Raw genomic sequence first — 17,275 nt, forward strand, 5'->3', positions numbered from 1 at the left:
TGCCAGTATCAGCGTTAATGTAAGCAGTCAATGTGTTGATTGAATTGAAAAAAGAAAGCCTGAAAATGGTCGCTGAGGCTTGAATGAGATTAGATTCCATGACCTCCACGATGCCGGTGCAGTGCTCTACCAACTGAGCTGTTACGCCAGCTAGGAGCTGGTATGTCACTGTTTGTAATGATTATGTCAATCAAACCAAAGTGTTAGGTTTTGTTGTAATATTTGGTGCTAAGCAACAGGGCGTACCCTTATAACGTTGAATCTGCTGTTTTCTGATTGGACGATAACAATCAAAAGAATTGTCGGCGTACTCACCTTCCTGAAAGGCGCAGTCTTGGTCTTCATCTCCTTGAAGCGCTTCTCGAGGTTTTCGTGGAAAGGTTTCAGAGCAGCAGAGACACGATTTCCGTGAAGAGCCATTCCTTCCTCTAAAATGTCCACCTATTTGTCAAGTAATTAAATGCATTGCGTCAGATATGATTTTCGAAAGCAACTTTGAGTTTACACTAGTTTTTTGTTCGCTAAAGCTCGTTACTAAATCAAGAAACTCGTGCACCGTGCTCTAACCAACTAACCAATCAGAACGAAGACATCTTTTCAGCCAATCAGGTATCACTTTGAGACTAACAACATAACGCCACTTTTTTTCCCGCGCTTTTTACTGACTCTGCATAATGTTTTGAGTTCTGATTGGCTTATTGCACTTATTACGTTGGCAGGAAATGCCTCTGTAGTTACTTTGGCTTTAGTTTGCACAGTAGTCACTGGAACACTGCAACATGAAAATGACGCGACAGGATAAGAGTATTAAAAAGCGCAAGTTGGTCAAAACGGTTACAGCTAGCATGCAATAAAAAATACAATTATATTATCCGTGGGAAGTCGTGAGGTCGTGCGTTCAGACCGAATGCAGTGAGGCATCTACTCACGACCTCGAACAGGCGAGCAGATAGCCTCAAACGCCCCGCCCCCTCCCCGTCCTGCACACGTAACCTCACCGAGGGTATTGTCTCATATAGGTTTACATCGGGGGAGGGGAAGTACAGTAGTTTTACTCAACAGTTTACACTGGTAGTTAGCTGTCACATTGTGTCTCCAAATCTCACCTGATCAACAATCAAATCTTTGAGTTTCTCCACGTACGGTTCGTTGTCAGGATTCTGTCTGACATATTCAGGAGTGAGAAATGCCTGTAATAGGAAAGACAGTAAATTTGGTCAAAGGAAACACAAGACCCAATACTGCATCTTTCTCAATATATCTCTGCAAAAACTTTAATGTCATAGTTGTTGCTTTATGTTGACTTTCGATAATTCATAGCAACTTGGACTGCAACAGAAAAGTATTGCACTCGTCAACAACAATAAAAGGACGCGCCCTGCCACGTTTCTCTTTCGTAAACGGTCGTACCATTTTAGCGACACTTTTCACTTTTATCGAAATTTTCTTCTACTAAAAGAAAAATGCATGTGACCACCCAGGATCGAAACCAAGACCTCTGACATGCTCAAGGAACTACGTTACGAACAACAAATCTTGAAAAAATTGGCAAAGTTTTTCAATTTTGTCGTTCAGTCAAAACCATCCTTGGTTATTTTCGCGTTTTATTACCCCTTTGTTGTTTTTCTACTTCAGAAAACCATTATTTCGAGGTTTCCTTCAATTTGAAAGTAATCTGGAAAATGACTTAAAACATCAGAGTGACATTGCTCCTCTAACATCCCTCTTTCACCACGACACCACCACCTTGACCCGCCAAACCACCGAAAATTTTTCCAAATGTCACCACTGTAATTGGTGACTCTATCCCTATCCCTAACTTAGGTCTAATAATCTCCTTACCTAGGCCTAATTTTAATAATCAGAGCACAGTTTCGACCTAGTCCAGGACTAAACAAGAGCAGATATGGCATCGTCCATTTTGAAAAGCTTGGTTACAGTTTACGAAAGGGAAATCAGCCGCGCCGTGCGTGAATTTCAGTAATTGTCGCAAACAACATTGCAGAAGGCCGCGCATGTAGTGCAACATTACCCACAATCAAATAACAGAGTTGGTCCACCTCGGATTCTTCTTTATCATTCTACATCGGAATTGCTGCTTGCAGTTTTTACGCACAACTGTTTCAAAGGATGGGCACACGCCGCAACTTGGCAATTGTATGCGGTGTCTCAATATGGGTCCAGGCCTTGCTGAAACATTGCGCCCAACATCTTCAACGTACGCCCTTAACTTAACATATTGCGAGCGATTATGTGCGACGCAAATATCACTGAACCTTCGCCGTTCAAATTTTAGGCACACGATTTTACAAATTACTGAAATGCCACCCTTCAATGGAGGTCAAAAGTAGTTGGAACACTTGTTAAGGTTATATCTTTATTACTGTATACCAAATAACGTTTTTGTACGTAAAAAAATGGGGTTGGCACTGTTCTTGATCATTTCTTAACCCCCCTTCCCCCAAGCAATTTTGACAATTTGCCTTGATATTGGTGTGTGAGATGGTCAATTCTCAACATTGCTTGAGGGGAAGAAGGGGGGGGGGGGGGGGGTCTCTCAGTCATTTGACCCAGAATTGTGTTAACTGTCCCAACATTAAAGTCCCGCATTGTTTCTTAAAGGGAAACCTCCCCAAAGGTGAGCAGTTGTGGGTGGACCAACCGTAAAATATTTCTTACCTTTTCATAATTAGCGACTCCTCCCATGACGGCAGCATCAACAATTCCTCCAAGTTTCATACTCAAAGGATTGATGTTCAGGTTGGGGTCCACCTTGTGCCGCCCGATCAGAGCTCGCAGCTGTTTATTGGCAGACTCCATGGTCTCCAAGGCATTCTGTACAGGACTGAGTAGCTCCTGAAAATACACGAATAAAACAACAGATAATATACATGATTAGCTTTACCTTTAGGTTACTATTGTTAGCAGCTACTAATTTTAGCGATTTTAGCGAGTTGGGCGAAAAACGCTAAATTAAGTGCTCGCTAAAATTTGATTTCGTCAAATTTAATACCTGTTAAATTTAAGTTCCCTCTTCCCTACCCCAAACGTAACTTTTTTCTTTCTAACAATGCAAATGCTCGTTCAATTTCAAGTGAGTTTGTTCTTTTACTGAACTTTTATTTCCATCTTTGCTATATGCGCGTTTATTAATAACCGGTATGCAATGCATACTAAGGCGAGGACGTTCCAGTTAAGCAAGTCAGTATTTAAAAATTCCAGAAAAGAACTGAGAATAGACCTTTGTTTTTTTTTGTTTCCCTTTCAGATATTGTCACTTGAGAATCACTTCCCAACAAATGCTCTTGTAGATTAGTTTTCTTTACTTGTTTTTTTAAAAAAAAAAAAAGTTCTCTGGCAGCATCATGTGGTTTGAAATGGATTACACTGACAGCAAAATTTTATTTGAGTCAAGTTGACGCCGAAATGATTCATATAAATGTGATTCGCGAGGAGCACTGTGACCACCCGCAGAGAAGGGGGACGAAGAAAATTGTCCTTGGGCCCCGAAGGTGAGACATAAGTGTAAAAGGAGGGAAGAGGTAAATAGTTCCAGTTATTTGCAAGTTTCCCATAAAAAGGGCTTCAATCTCGAGTGTATTCTTTGCCTGTCCGCTTTATTGCTTTAAGAGTCCTCATTTTCTCGGGTTTTAGAGTTTTTTTTTGTTTTTCCTGCTGCTGCTTCCGGTCCTCAAAGTTTGCCGCTCGTGCCTTTCCTTCCCGCGCCCCTTGGCGAGACTCGTCCTCGCCTAAAAACTGGTTTACACACTATCACTATTTTAAAATGTTTGGAATCTCGCTAAATTAAATAGTTTTAACATGCTAAGAAAAAATCGCTGAAATTTGTAGCCAGAAACTTTAGTAACCTTAAGGTATAGCTAAAGATGGAAGCTAGTACTCAAAGGCAACTGTTCACGACAAGAGAATAATATGGGAAGAGCAAAACAAACCGTTTCGGTGTGGGTCGTCTCGAACCAGCACAAAATACCAGGAAATGTGAACTTGGTGTATATCGTTGTTCTTTCCAGCCAGAGCGTCTGCAATAAAATGTCAAAATACAACACACTAGTCCCCATAAGTTTCTTATAGCATTAGTTGGGAGAATTTGGTTGTGATCAGCTCCTTTATTCTCGTGGATTCGACCTGTTTCAACTACATCCGTAGACAAAAGTTGTTGGAGCGCTTACCCAAAGACGATAGAAATGCGGAAACTTTATCAATGTCACATGCAAACATTTTTAAAGGTCCCCCTCCCCCTTTCAATGTTGAACCGTTCGTAGGCAAGGATTGAGTGTACGTGTAATATGTAGGGGAGCTTAACATTGAGACGGACGGGGAGGTGGGAGGGGAAAAAGGAATAATTTTGGCAATCGTGGCAACATTTTTAGCTGAGGTTGTTGGTTTGGATTCGCATGTTTATACTGTGTGTGCTTTCAATGAAAACGACCATCGTGTGTCATCATTTAAGCCTGAAAAAAAATGCAATTGCTTGAATTGCTTACATACTGCGAGGATCCTTTCATTCATTTCATCATTTATCTGCAGTTCACATATATGTCTTTAATATATTCACTTTGTTATCTACTCCACATGCAGGACATTAGGACCCACAATTGACCTGCTCCCATCGTATCAAGGAGGTCATGGGTTCAAATCTCGTTGTAGCCTTGATTTTTTTTCCAGGCTAAAAAATGCAATTGCTTACACACTGCGAGGATAATTTCATTCATTTCATCATTTATCCGCAGTTCACATATATTTCTTTTATATATTCACTTTGTCAATTTCAGAACAGTTTAGACCAAAAATCTGCGAGATCCCCATGACATAGTCCCTTTAATAGGGGTTCGACTGTACGAACAAAAATCCTAGCTCACCGAGAATTCATTGTCCTTGTCTTTCTGTCCTTTGTGTACTCCCCTGGAAAACTGGAAGCGGTTCACGTTGTTCACCTCGTAAAACCTACAAGCAAGTGTCAGACAAAGCTCCATTACAAGGAGGCACAAGAAATTGCGGTAAAGGCAAAACATATCGAGAGACAATAAATATTTGTTACTTGGTTATCTGTTCCAGAATGTTCTTTCTCTTGAATTTCCGTATCTCAACCGGCACTGGGTCCACTTTGTTGATTTGGAGAACTTGTTTACGTCAAGAAAAATAAAAGTAAAGAAGCTACCAAACAACGCAATCATACCTTCCCCCCCCCCCGGTGGGGGTACTTCCTATAATGGACTAAACGAGGAGGCTCCGCCCGAAAGGCGTAGAAAGACGTACCTTTTTACAAGATGGAGTACACAAAAGGGTTAGGAAACTGAAAATATCTCAAACGGAACCAAGTTTGGTTTTATTTTATTTACTGATCTCGAAAAACAAAATTAACAAAATGAATGTAGTCTTGTATTATCAAACACAGTTACATTTTCCAATGATCATCCAGAGCAGTCCCAGACAGCTCTCTCTAAAAAATCGACTGTTAAAGTCTAAATAGTTAATTACTGCCAATTTTCATTTCCTTTTACTAATTCACGAGTTTGCGCACGATCCTTTGATTTTTTTTTCTATGACAACATCACTGCGATTTGGTGTACATCAGGACAGAGAATGTTCCTAAGTTAATTGGGTGTGTATGTTGTGGTTTAAATTTGTTTTCGTTTTAACATTTTGCATACCACTTCGGTTTTAAGTTGCCTTTGTCGCATATTTATTATTATAATCTGAAACAAAAGTAAAACAAAATTAAGCTGGTTTCATTGTGTTCGATCTCAATGCAAGGATACACTGTTTGCTAGAGTGCTTGATGTCATTTGTAATTTCGTCCTTCATCTTGAGCATCTGCAACCACAAAAAGTAAATGAAAAACAAACAAAAACAAACAAACAGACAGACAGTCAGTCAGCCAGCAGGTCTGTCTCTCTGTCTGTTAGTCAGTCATTCAGTGAAGTCAGTCAGTCATTCAGTCAGTCAGTTAATCAGTCAGTTAGTCAGTCAGTCAGTCAGTCAGTCAGTCAGTCAGTCAGTCAGTCAGTCGGTCAGTCAGTCAGTCAGTCAGTCAGTCAGTCAGTCAGTCTCTCAGTCTGTCAGTCAGTCAGTCAGTCTCTCAGTCAGTCACTCAGTCAGTCAGTTAGTCAGTCAGTCAGTTAAGGGATGAAAGTACAGGGGGGGGGGGGGGCGGAGAAAGGGGTAGTTGGCCCTCGAGGGTGTACACACAGGGGGCACTTATTCACTTACTTACTTGTAGAAAAGTACATCAGATAAAAATCTCATGTGGAAGACCAAAAGGCCCAAACGGGCTACCCCCTGACCCCCCTAGATGCTCAACATGTTCCTGACCTCCAACCTGCGCTCGCCTAACCCACTGTGTCCGCAGCCGTCCGTGAGGGATCGGACCGGATCCCGCGCACGCGTGCGATTTCGAGGCAGACCAACACAGAAAAAAGCGGCGAGCGCGCCCCGACACACCGGGAGCCCACAAGGCTCAGCCCGACTCGGCGCAAAGAAGTGTAACAATTTTTTTTTTTCTTTTTTTTTTTTTTTTCCCCATGGATTCAAAATTGGTCAAGGTTGAGTTTCTTTTTTTTGTCAAGAAGAAAAGATTGAGTTAGGGTGGTAGTTCATAAATCTCCCCCCTCAGATGTAATGATGTCCTTTTTTTTGGGTAGTTTTCCCTGTAGGGGGTTAGTTTTTGAGCAGGGGGTGGGCATTTTTGGCCCCACTTTTCCTTCTGCCCCCCCCTATCTTTGACCAGTTTCTGTCTGTCTGTCTGTCTGTCTGTCTGTCTGTCTGTCTGTCTGTCTGTCTGTCTGTCTGTCTGTCTGTCTGTCTGTCTGTCTGTCAATCAATCAGTCAATCAATCAATCAACAATACGTAGTGAGTTCTTGGCTTATTGATTGAGCAACAGCACTATTAAAGGCATGTCTACAACTTAATCATTGCCGTGCTAACTGTGAATGCTTTAAACCTTACGAGACAATATTGCAAACTGAAAATAAGTGGTGGGAAGCTAACCAGTTTGCATGAACCTGGCTGTCCCATTGGACTCGAGATTTGCATTTCCAGCTTGCAGTAAAAGTGAATGTTTAGTTTAAGAACCCACGTTACCCAGATCGACACACTACTCGACCACGACGAAATGCTTATCATGTAACCCTACAAAGAGCCATTCTTTTTGAACGGGGGAAGATTGGTTCCATTCCAACACCCCCCCCCCCCCCCACCCCACCCCAGTCTGAAGGACCAGGCGCTAAATGAGAAGAGCTGGAACAGCTGAACGGAAAGGCCTAATTATGTAATGAGTAATTTTGTAAAATACGCCAATTTTAATTTCTCTTAGATTTTACTTTTGTAACTCTTTTTAGATGGGTGGCCCGTATTAGTAAAGGGGTTCTTTCTCAACTTAAACTTTTCTAAGAACTTTTCTTGTATCAAAGAGCGAGAGGGGGTTTGGCAAGAGACAGAGTGAAATGGGGGCAACTTGTTTGCGTCCTGCTCCCCACTGGGGTGAGAAGCAAATAGGCTAATCTAAGCTAACAATGAAAAAGCTTGAAGTGCTTGGCTCCATACCTGAGCACTAGGGTACTGACTCTGAAGACGAACAACAAACTCGCCAATCTTCTCGAACTCCTTTCCACGATACACGAAAACTTTGTTCTGTGGAGACAAGATTGAGACGTGCAAGTACGTTACAGAGACGAAAATATTTTGCAACCAAAAAATGTACATAGCTGCGGAACAGTTAAAGCCCCAACTACGTACTTCATATACATAACATAATTTGTCGCGGTCTGGTAACAATGAAGGACGCAATCCGAGACGTACATGAATAGACAAGTTCGGTATTGCTTGCTGTATCTGTTAATTTTACTGTTTCTTAATACAGTGGAGCCCGATATAACGATATGCCAAAGAAGCAGTAAAATTATATCGTTATATCGAGGAATCGTTATATCAAAACTCCCGATATAACGATATGGCCGTAAAATAACCGAAAATATTGTTATATCGGGGTAAACCTAACATATACTTTTTTACTAGCTAAAGAGGCTTAGAATACAGTATCATTTTCGTACATCATCGTACAAAGCTGTTGTCAGAAACGTTAGAGATTACTCGATTACTGTTATGTTATTGGATTAAATTCAATGTTTTGCTTAATTTGTGAATGTGTACTGGTAATATCGTTATATCGGGGAAGATTTTACGTTCGGTCCGCTAAATTCTCATCACTATATCGGGAATATCGTTATATCGAAGATCGTTATATCGGGGTTCTGTCCCATACATTTTACTGTAACTTTAACCGGAACATAGAATTTTCATCGTTATACCGGGAATATCTTATATGATTATCGGGGTTCCACTGTAACAAACCAAGTTACTGTTGAGGTCGCTAGTTTCGAAGAGTCGCTACTTTTGGACATTTTATGCTACTTTTACAATGAAGTACATTCACACAGTACCCTAAGGAATGTCGGGAAGCCAAGTCCATAAAAGGCAACCTTGAAGTACTCAGGATCCCCGCGGACAACCTTGATGATATTGTCATAAAACCTGGCTTGTTTGATCTGTAGAAAAAACAGAAACCAATGAAGACAAAAGTGATTAATCAATTGTCAACTGGGGGTGAAATAAGAAAGAGACCTTGGGAACACGGCTGTCAGATAATTCGATAATCGTGGGGGTGCAGCATCTTAAAACTGGATTGGGGAGAGTGGGGAATTGACTGTTTGGAATAGACTGAGTTGGTTTTACTAATGACTGTCGAAAAATAGGAGAAAAGTGATCAAAAAGAAAATTATTGTAGCAGTTTTATATAACTGGTGCAACATTGAGCCAACCAGAAACCGACATAAAACATGTTAACAATGGCAAGAACACAAGTTACATCGTGATTTTTACACTGACTGACCAGAGGAGTATGATGTACAGGTTAATGAATTCTCCCATTCTTTTAATCAAGTTCTAAGGCAAGTAAATCTTACCAAAATCTGACTAAGCTGAATGAAATCAAACGTCTGCTCCTCGTACTGTACGGCAAGACCTTTGCACAACTTAATGGCGTACTCCCAGCACTGTGGACACAAGAAGCAACACAGATTTAAAACAAGACTATGACTAACACAGGCAATATCAAGTTTCTACTTGATAGTTTCTACATCATTTCATTATCAAGTTTCTACTTGATAATGGAGTCAAGATGACTTTAAAACGTCGAAGCCTTATTTCGCTAATTTTATAGTAAATTGTATATTAAAATGTTCTCTTATAAGGATCTGCAATACTTGTAAAATTATTAATGGCCAATTTCTAAGTTCCATTTGAAGTACAATGTTTTGCGTGGACGTCAGGAAGTTATTGACAAAAAGCAGTTGCCGCAAGGGGGGGGGGGGGGGGGGTGAAGACACGGATGGCTTTTCTCTTTATTGGGGGTTAGCAGACAAACGGATCAATAACGGGGGGGGGGTTATAAGCAGGGGTAGGGGAGGGTTAAAATCGTGATTTTACAGTACTGAGAATAAACGATCGGTATCGTTATAGAGGGTTCTTCTGTTTCTTCGTTTGCCATGATACGGGAGCCTGCAGTGAGGTGCTTGTGGAGATAATGATTATAATAAAAGCGAATGTTTGTTTACCTTTCCTTTGTCATAGTAGTCAATAATGTCCTTGTAGAGCATTTCTTTCAGTTGTCGCTGAGTGTTAGCTCGATACTTTCCTTGGCTCGAAAACACTGGTTCATCATTCCACTGGAAAAAAAAGAAATAATAAAAATTTAACTCAATTTTTAACTTAAGTTAATACTGGTCATGAACAAATGAACACAAACACGAAGACGAAAACGAACACAGCATAATTAAGAATCCAAATTGGATTGCTTCTAGACTCGTTCCTCCTGCATTAGCTGCATAATTTTGATGGCTATGTTCACATAAAAACTGTCCCAGCTGATCCGCTCCAAGACTGCCTTGCGTTTTCTGCACATGCACTGGTAAAAAGCCGATCTGCTGTTCTGAAAATCAGTACAGACTGTTTTAAAACTTAAACACGAGCGCTAGCTCTTCGTCAAAATTTTTGTTTTATATTTTTGGAAAAATCCCCATGTGTAAGCAAACAAACCATCAAAATAAACAGTATGTGGGACAGACAGTTTTTGGGGACTCATTAAAAGTGCAAAGGATTTTGTCAACCTTGTGTTTGCCTTTGACCTAATCAGAAATGCGTGAAAAAGGCCCCTGGTATTAAACGTGGGTGCTGTGTGATTATTCGATATCAAAATAAATCTAATTGTTTCTAACCTCCAGGTCATCTGCTCTTCTAAGAAGCGTGAAGGCAGCTTCAGTGTAGTTCTCAACACTCAGGTGAAGATCGCACAACTTGTACACGTACCTGGGAACAGCAAAAAAAAAAAAACACGCACAAAGTTAGGTGGCTTCTGTGTACAGCAACGCTGACGCCTCCTTCGAGAAGTTAACGAATGCATAAGATGAGATGCCCTGTATAAAGCGATCTTTCTTCATGTTTCTTTCCAAACTAAGTAAAGCCTAATGACAAAAAATAAGCCTGGTACATATAAAGATTCGATATGTGAAGTGGAGCAATCAGTTGCAAGTAAGAAAGAAAGAAGTTGGACATTCAACGAGCCTTTTTTCTTTTGACAGAAAAGAGTCTTTATCGTTGTAGCACATACATCACGTCCGGTACATGTAACGTACCTTTTGAACTGAATGCAGCTTTTAAAACAACTTTTCGACATTTTATTTGCAAACTTGGCATGGTAACTTAATCTATGCCTTTTCACTTACGATAACGCCGCCTAATATGACCAAAGTACAGCATTTTAACTCACCGATCGTACATTTCTTCTCTCTTATATGTCTCTTTGTAAAAGTTCTGTGATTGAAAAGAAACAAGTCAGCTGAAGGTAAATGCGTTTGAGGGGACACTAAACCCAATCAGACACACAATCTTTTCATTTATCGTTCTTCACCAACAAGGAGATTTCCCTATCACCGTACTCGCTTTGGTAAGTTTCCCCCATTGCTCTGCTTGCTTTGAGAAAATAAAGCCTCCCGTTTTGACAAAGGGAACTGTTTTGACGCAAATTTCATCCAATATACGCCTAACCTTAAGGAGGTTCAGAAAATCCTGTAAGTAGGTGAAGTCTACATCGAGTCAAGTGGCCCATACCGCCGAAGCTTATACCGGTTTCTGTAGCATTTAAGCGAATACGAGTATACCTTAGTCCATCGCAGGGTTACCCACTAGCATTATTTCGCCAGTACCAATTTATACAACTGGGCGGAAAGAGTAACTATGAAAGTAAAACTGCCCAAGAACACGATGCAGTGATCCCGGCCAGGGCTCGAACCTGGACCGTTTGATCCAGAGTCCAGCACGCGCCTCCCATAGCGAAAACCTGTACTAACAGAGTATTCAGCTGCCACGGCCGCTTACCAGGACATTAACAGTGCAACTCATACGATTGTCAATGTTGTCATCTCCCTGTATGACGGTCCTGTAGTCCAGCAGTCTCTCCATGAGCTTAGTAACCAGGCCAACAAACCTGATACCGTCCTCTTTTTGCTGGGCTGGTAGTGGGTTGAAGAGTTCAGTCAAGCTAGAGAACAAAAGACAACACTGAGTTGACAAAGCATCTAGTTCTCCAAACTGCAATCCTGGACAAGACCACTAAGACACTTGGCTAAGCTAATTTAGGTATAGTACCACAACTCATACCCCCCCCCCCCTCTCCCCTCCTCCTATCTCATTACATTGTTGTCAATGTTGCTGTGATGCGAAAACAAAACCGGGTGAATTGCAAACCCCATACAACAACATTGAACAGGGGGAAAGGGGGGGGGGGATATTTTCTACCCGCTTGTAAGTCAAGACATTCGCGAAAAAGTGTGCCATTCGTTTTTCTCAACTAGTTTTGCCCAGGATTGTAGCGTTAAGGATACAGTCAACTCTCGCCTTGCGGACACCCGCTATTACGGACAAAATCCAGATCCCCGGCGAAAGAAGTTTGAGTGGAAATGACTCCCGCTATTACGGACCCTCGCTATAACGGACACTAAACGACGCCCCGAGCGTGTCCGCTATAACGAGAGTTGACTGTATTTACTTCCTGTTTACTTTGATTTTGCGCTTTACTTTGTTTAAGTTTTCCATCAATGAAGTTTTAAATTTCGAATAACAAAATGTTTTGTGAAACATTTGAGAAGAAAAATTAGCGATAAGAAAATAGAACGACGTTTCGATGACGCCATGTCATCATCGTCATCGAAACGTCGTTCTATTTTCTTATCGCTAATTTTTCTTCTCAGAAGTTTTAAATATCAGCTAAATGATACGGAAACTTACATCTCATAAAAGAGCTCCTTGTACTGCGTGTCCCCTTTGCCACCCTCAACAAGCACGTCCAGTTTGCTGATCATTTCACTTTCAAACTGTTCAAGACAAGTGTGCACTATACTTTACAAAGCATGCATTTGAAAACGCTGCATTTTAGTACACACATACATACACCTTATTTCTAAATGGTGGGAAATGCATTATCCCTTTTTGTCTACATGTTAATTGGCCCTCATTGCCTTGTTTTAAGCCACAGATTCTTGTCAATTCAGCAGATGCGATCGAGGCCATTAGGGCCAATGAAAATGAAAACAAAAGCCAAAATAATGTGTTTTCCGCCATTTTGGAATAAGGTATATTTCCAATCACCACGGTAATTGTGGAACAGTAGATTATTAACAAAGTTACCAGCCCAATTGAACTAAAACGTGCTTGCAAAGGTCTCTCTCCTTTGATCAGTACATCAGTGCGATAACTGATCTAAGCTGGCATATTGATTTGTTTACTAATAATTCGACACGAGCCTTAATTTGAGCACTTTGATTTTCATTTGGCGTTACAGAATTCGAAGACAACGTCAGAAAAGCCTATAAGTAGATTGCGTTTACTTAAACTCGACACAAACTTAAACAACTTCAAAATTAGAACAATCTATAAACAAAGACTCACCGACATAAAATTTCCCTTGCTGGCATACTCGCACTGGATCATGTCAAAGAAAATTGGAATTGTAGCTCGGCGAAGCTCTGTTTGAAGACAAGTTATAACAGGGTGTGTTGGTAACGGGACTAGCTCCCGAAAAGCAAACATACGTAAACGGTATTTATATTCCCCAAAAAAACTGAGGACAAAAGGAGGATTTTATTTTATCCACGTACCTACACGAATCTGGTCTCCGTTATGCAACATTTTCCCCAGTACAATGTAAAAATGGAAGAGAAAAGCTTAGTCTCGCTTACATGAGGTGGCAACAATACTCATGTGCAAGAGCTATTTGTAAATTACCTTTGTTGACTTTCCAGCGATAACAATTTCAGAGATCACTCATCCTCCCGTCTCTCCCCCACTGAGAATAGGATAAGACAACCTCGTTCCCAGGTTCTCCCTAGAAACGAGGTTGGGGATAATGCTGTAAGTGTTAGGCTTACCGCTGTGTGGAGTCAACGTCATCTCCAGAAACGGTCCAACTAAGCCAGGAATGAAGAATGTTTTATGATCACCTACAAGACAGGAGACATGCGATAATTAAAACTCCTTTGCTACTCTACTGTTAAGCTCAATGTAAAATTCCCGGAAAAATCATACTTTGATACGTTAATTTTTTTCGTAGCTCTCAGGTTTCATATAGCACGAATTCTTTCTCGCGGTAATATACCAGTGCAGTCTGTACAAAAAGGCTTTTACGAAATTTAAACCTCAGTTTAAAAAGAGATCCTTTGCATGATTGTTCTAATGCAACAGTAACTTTGTCCTAAAAAGAATACAAGCTAATGTACACTGAATCCTATTTTTGCATCAGTTATACTTTAGCTGGGGTTTGCTGGTCATGAAAACTAATCTGTAGTTATGTTAATTCTGGACTTCAAACACGAAGTGAAATGAAGCTTTCATAAACCCTTAGATGGAAGTAAGAAAAGAAAGTTTGCAGATCGATGGACTCTTCAACAGCGTCACATTATCCTAGAGGAGTGACTATAAACAGCTTTCATGCCTTGATTTCACATCACCCCCCCCCCCCCCCAGTCCCAAAAAAAAACTCCCCGGTCGCTGAGTAAAATTGCTAAGAACATATAGGGTGGGTTGCCGTTCCGTTAGCTTCACTTGCAATTTGCTCTCTTAAATTAATGGTCAGTGACCCTTACTTTTTTCTTAACGGATCAATTTTGTTAATTAATATCTACGTTTTGCGAGAAAATGAAAAAAAAATCTATCGTGTAGAAGTTTGATTTTTTTTGTCACACTGACGGTTTGAATTCCGCTTTTTGAGCTTTCCGGCCTTTTTGCCGTACGACAGTTTCAAATGCGTTTTTCCAGGGTTTAGTTTTACAGAAAGATGGCAAGCTAAATATTTACGCAACAGACGCACTTCTACAAAATGTGACTAAGATCGTTAGTCTCCTTTTACTCATCTTCGATATTTTTAACTATAAACCCTGTAAACCGTGCTGAATAACGTTCGCCCGGGGGAACGTGCGCCAATTTTTCAAAATCACGGTAGTTTTTCAAACGCTTTCTCTCTGAAACGAATTCGGTGACCCCAACTTTTTTTTCATTTCTGACACAAGTAACTAACTATCTGACCACAGCAAAAAAATTAAAGAAATCTTTGGAGTAGAAACTTTTGACGCGAACGTCCTTAAGTGGTTCTTACCTAACAAATGCCACATCTGGCTGATTTTCAGTCCGATAATCATGCGCATGTCTGCATACCTGAAATAAATGAAAATTAAAAATTTGATGTAGATGCATGTATCAGCCTCGCGGATTATTCTTGAGTTTGCGTGTCTTTGATAGGTGATACCAGATTAATGGCCCTTTACTAGCTCTTTACCAGTTGTTTTTTTTTTTTTGCCCAATACTTACTACTTGATACCTCGTCCTCTCCTATGTTAAGTTTACTTTTTTACCCTAAACTATTGTAATTAAATCAAGGGCATCAAATCAGCTTTCCATATTTTGCCCCTTTCCATTCTATTTGTTTTGCTTTGTATTTTACTCATTGTAAATTTTTAAAATCGAATAAATAAATAAAATGAAAAAAAACAAATGAATGGCGCTAGCGGTAATAACGTAAGTTGCTGCTGAACAAGAGTTTTAGACTTAAATACTCTGGGCTGCAGTGGGCTGCAGTGAACCAGCATAGTTACATTCTTCTATGCACTATTTATTATTTATTATATCGCTAGTGCTTGTAGCCGATATTACGCGCGCTCTGATTGGCTTAGTGCAAGGGCATTATTCTCCCGTAATGCCCACGGGCTGATTACGGATTATGCAAATTAGAAACAAAACAAAACAAAATGTATTTCAAAGACCACATTGTTTTTTTTTTCTTAAAATTGCTGCCGCTTAAGACGACGAGTGACGATGAATACTCTGAAAGTGAATTGTATTACCCTAACGAGCTTGAATTTTAGGAAAACAGTGAAAGTACAGCGTTAAATTACGAACGAGTTGGTGCCGGACAGGGCAAAGGAAACAGCCAAGAAGAAACTGAAACTTTTATCAAAGAGCAAAACAGTTAAAACAAAACCAAGAAAACTGCCAGTGACATGAAAACATTTCAACGTTATTTGTCGTAAATAAATAGGGGGAGTGTAGAAATTTTGGACTTACCAGCTGGTGATCACTTTATGGCAAACTTTTTCAATCGAGATGTCCGCAAAATCATCCATGGCAAAATTAATGGCGACGCGTACGAACCTAACACGCTGTCATGCTGCGAAGCATTCAGTGGTCACTTTCTGATAGCTAATCTTTGTATTCAACATTCTTCTAGATAACGAATTTGAAATGTCTCGTAAAGTTCTCCGAGTCGCAGTTAAGCGGTAGCATCAACAAATTCCCTCGCTGTAACACAAGCAAGTTTACTCCAACTACCCTAGCTTCCAGGGGCATCAGATCTAAACAGCTGAACAGCCGAGCGGTTTTGCTGCAGCAAACATCAGCAGCATTTCCGCTTGCCAGTTTTAGATCTTCAACGGCCCAGTATAAATCATACAAGAATCGCACAAAAGTCGTAGATTTGTTATCGAAAGTTACAACGAAGACTACACATGATATTCTGCCGTTTGAAGCACTTCTCTGTCTGCATTGACGTTTGTTTGGCCGTTGATTTTTGAAAATGTCGACGAAATTTACCTTGCCAAATTGTAACACAACTATAAATAACTTGTTTGATTGACTTTTTACTAATAATTCGTCTCGAAACTAAATATATGTTTTGACGGAGTACCAGTTAGTTCACTCGGTGACTTGCCGTGTGCGGTTTTAAATGAATGAACAGACAAGCGCGCGCAACACCGGATGTGAAGTGATCATTTCCGCATGAATTCGTTAGTTTTAAAGCCATATAATAAACAACTTATTAACCTCAAACGTTCGGTCTTTACGGGAAAATCTCAAACCTCAGCCTTGCCGCATTGACCTCGCTATCGCTCGGTCAATGCCGCAAGGCCTCAGTTTGAGATTTTCCCGTAAAGACCTCACTCTCGGTTAATTAGTAGGTAATAAACTGCAGTGGTTTAGCTCACTCGTGAGCTATCGATTTGAATACTCGAAGATAAATTTCATATCTCCGCACAACCATGTATTATCCTCTATATATCAAAATGTGAATGCAGAAAGGAGGGTGGATTACGCCATTGTGACTGTACACAGTCATTTCCAGCCCACCGAGTCAAATTTCAAAAACATTGAGCCACAACTCACTGTTTATCACCGAGGCAAAGACAATTAAACAAATTCATGAACTGCGCATGGGCAATTTTGGGTACATGGTTGTTGTTGTTGTTGTTGTTTTGTTTGGTTAAACCTTAGTTGTATATCGCGCTGTATTCATTTTAAGAAATCTTTGGCTTTATAAAACTGATCCATTGTTTCAAGTAAAACTGTTGTTTCCTAACTCTGTTGAGAACATATAAGATACCGGACGATTTGTTAGCTTTCACAAGTTTTTGGAGCTTGGAAAAGGTGTTAGAGAAGGGGCTAAACTTCGCCGTTACTCCGAAGGCTCTTCCGATTAAATCGTATCTTTCATCAACTGGGGTAGTCTGTTCGACTATGAACGACCGGGTAAAATCTGACAATATCCGTAGTGAAGTGGTAAGAAGCCTAAAGAATTCTAAGTCTCATAGCTGCAAGATGACAAGGGAGGAATGTGCCGCACTCAACAAGTTAAAATTGAACAGTGCTTTCGAACATCCG

At 40.4% G+C, this 17,275-nt stretch overlaps 1 protein-coding gene across 2 annotated transcripts in view; it reads right to left on the reverse strand.

Moving 5' to 3' along the window:
• The window catches only part of LOC144643288 (dedicator of cytokinesis protein 1-like), a 64,770-nt gene that overhangs the window by 4,035 nt on the left and 43,460 nt on the right, over positions 1–17,275 (reverse strand). For both annotated transcript variants that reach the window (XR_013568889.1, XM_078502488.1), the window contains exons 38-55: positions 14,721–14,779; positions 13,498–13,569; positions 13,019–13,095; positions 12,359–12,444; positions 11,450–11,612; positions 10,842–10,885; positions 10,291–10,381; positions 9,631–9,741; positions 8,980–9,069; positions 8,458–8,562; positions 7,562–7,648; positions 5,778–5,832; positions 5,057–5,138; positions 4,878–4,962; positions 3,951–4,037; positions 2,680–2,856; positions 1,107–1,190; positions 316–441 (exon numbers count right to left, since the gene is read on the reverse strand). Coding sequence is in view for 1 of the 2 variants with exons in the window: in XM_078502488.1 (XP_078358614.1) it covers positions 316–441; positions 1,107–1,190; positions 2,680–2,856; positions 3,951–4,037; positions 4,878–4,962; positions 5,057–5,138; positions 5,778–5,832; positions 7,562–7,648; positions 8,458–8,562; positions 8,980–9,069; positions 9,631–9,741; positions 10,291–10,381; positions 10,842–10,885; positions 11,450–11,612; positions 12,359–12,444; positions 13,019–13,095; positions 13,498–13,569; positions 14,721–14,779 (1,681 nt within the window). In the remaining variant the exon portion in view is untranslated. The remainder of the gene's footprint in view (positions 1–315; positions 442–1,106; positions 1,191–2,679; positions 2,857–3,950; positions 4,038–4,877; positions 4,963–5,056; positions 5,139–5,777; positions 5,833–7,561; positions 7,649–8,457; positions 8,563–8,979; positions 9,070–9,630; positions 9,742–10,290; positions 10,382–10,841; positions 10,886–11,449; positions 11,613–12,358; positions 12,445–13,018; positions 13,096–13,497; positions 13,570–14,720; positions 14,780–17,275) is intronic.

Source organism: Oculina patagonica, chromosome 2 (genome assembly GCF_052425735.1).
Source record: "Oculina patagonica isolate OP01 chromosome 2, crgOcupat, whole genome shotgun sequence".
Taxonomy (NCBI): Eukaryota; Metazoa; Cnidaria; class Anthozoa; order Scleractinia; family Oculinidae; genus Oculina; species Oculina patagonica.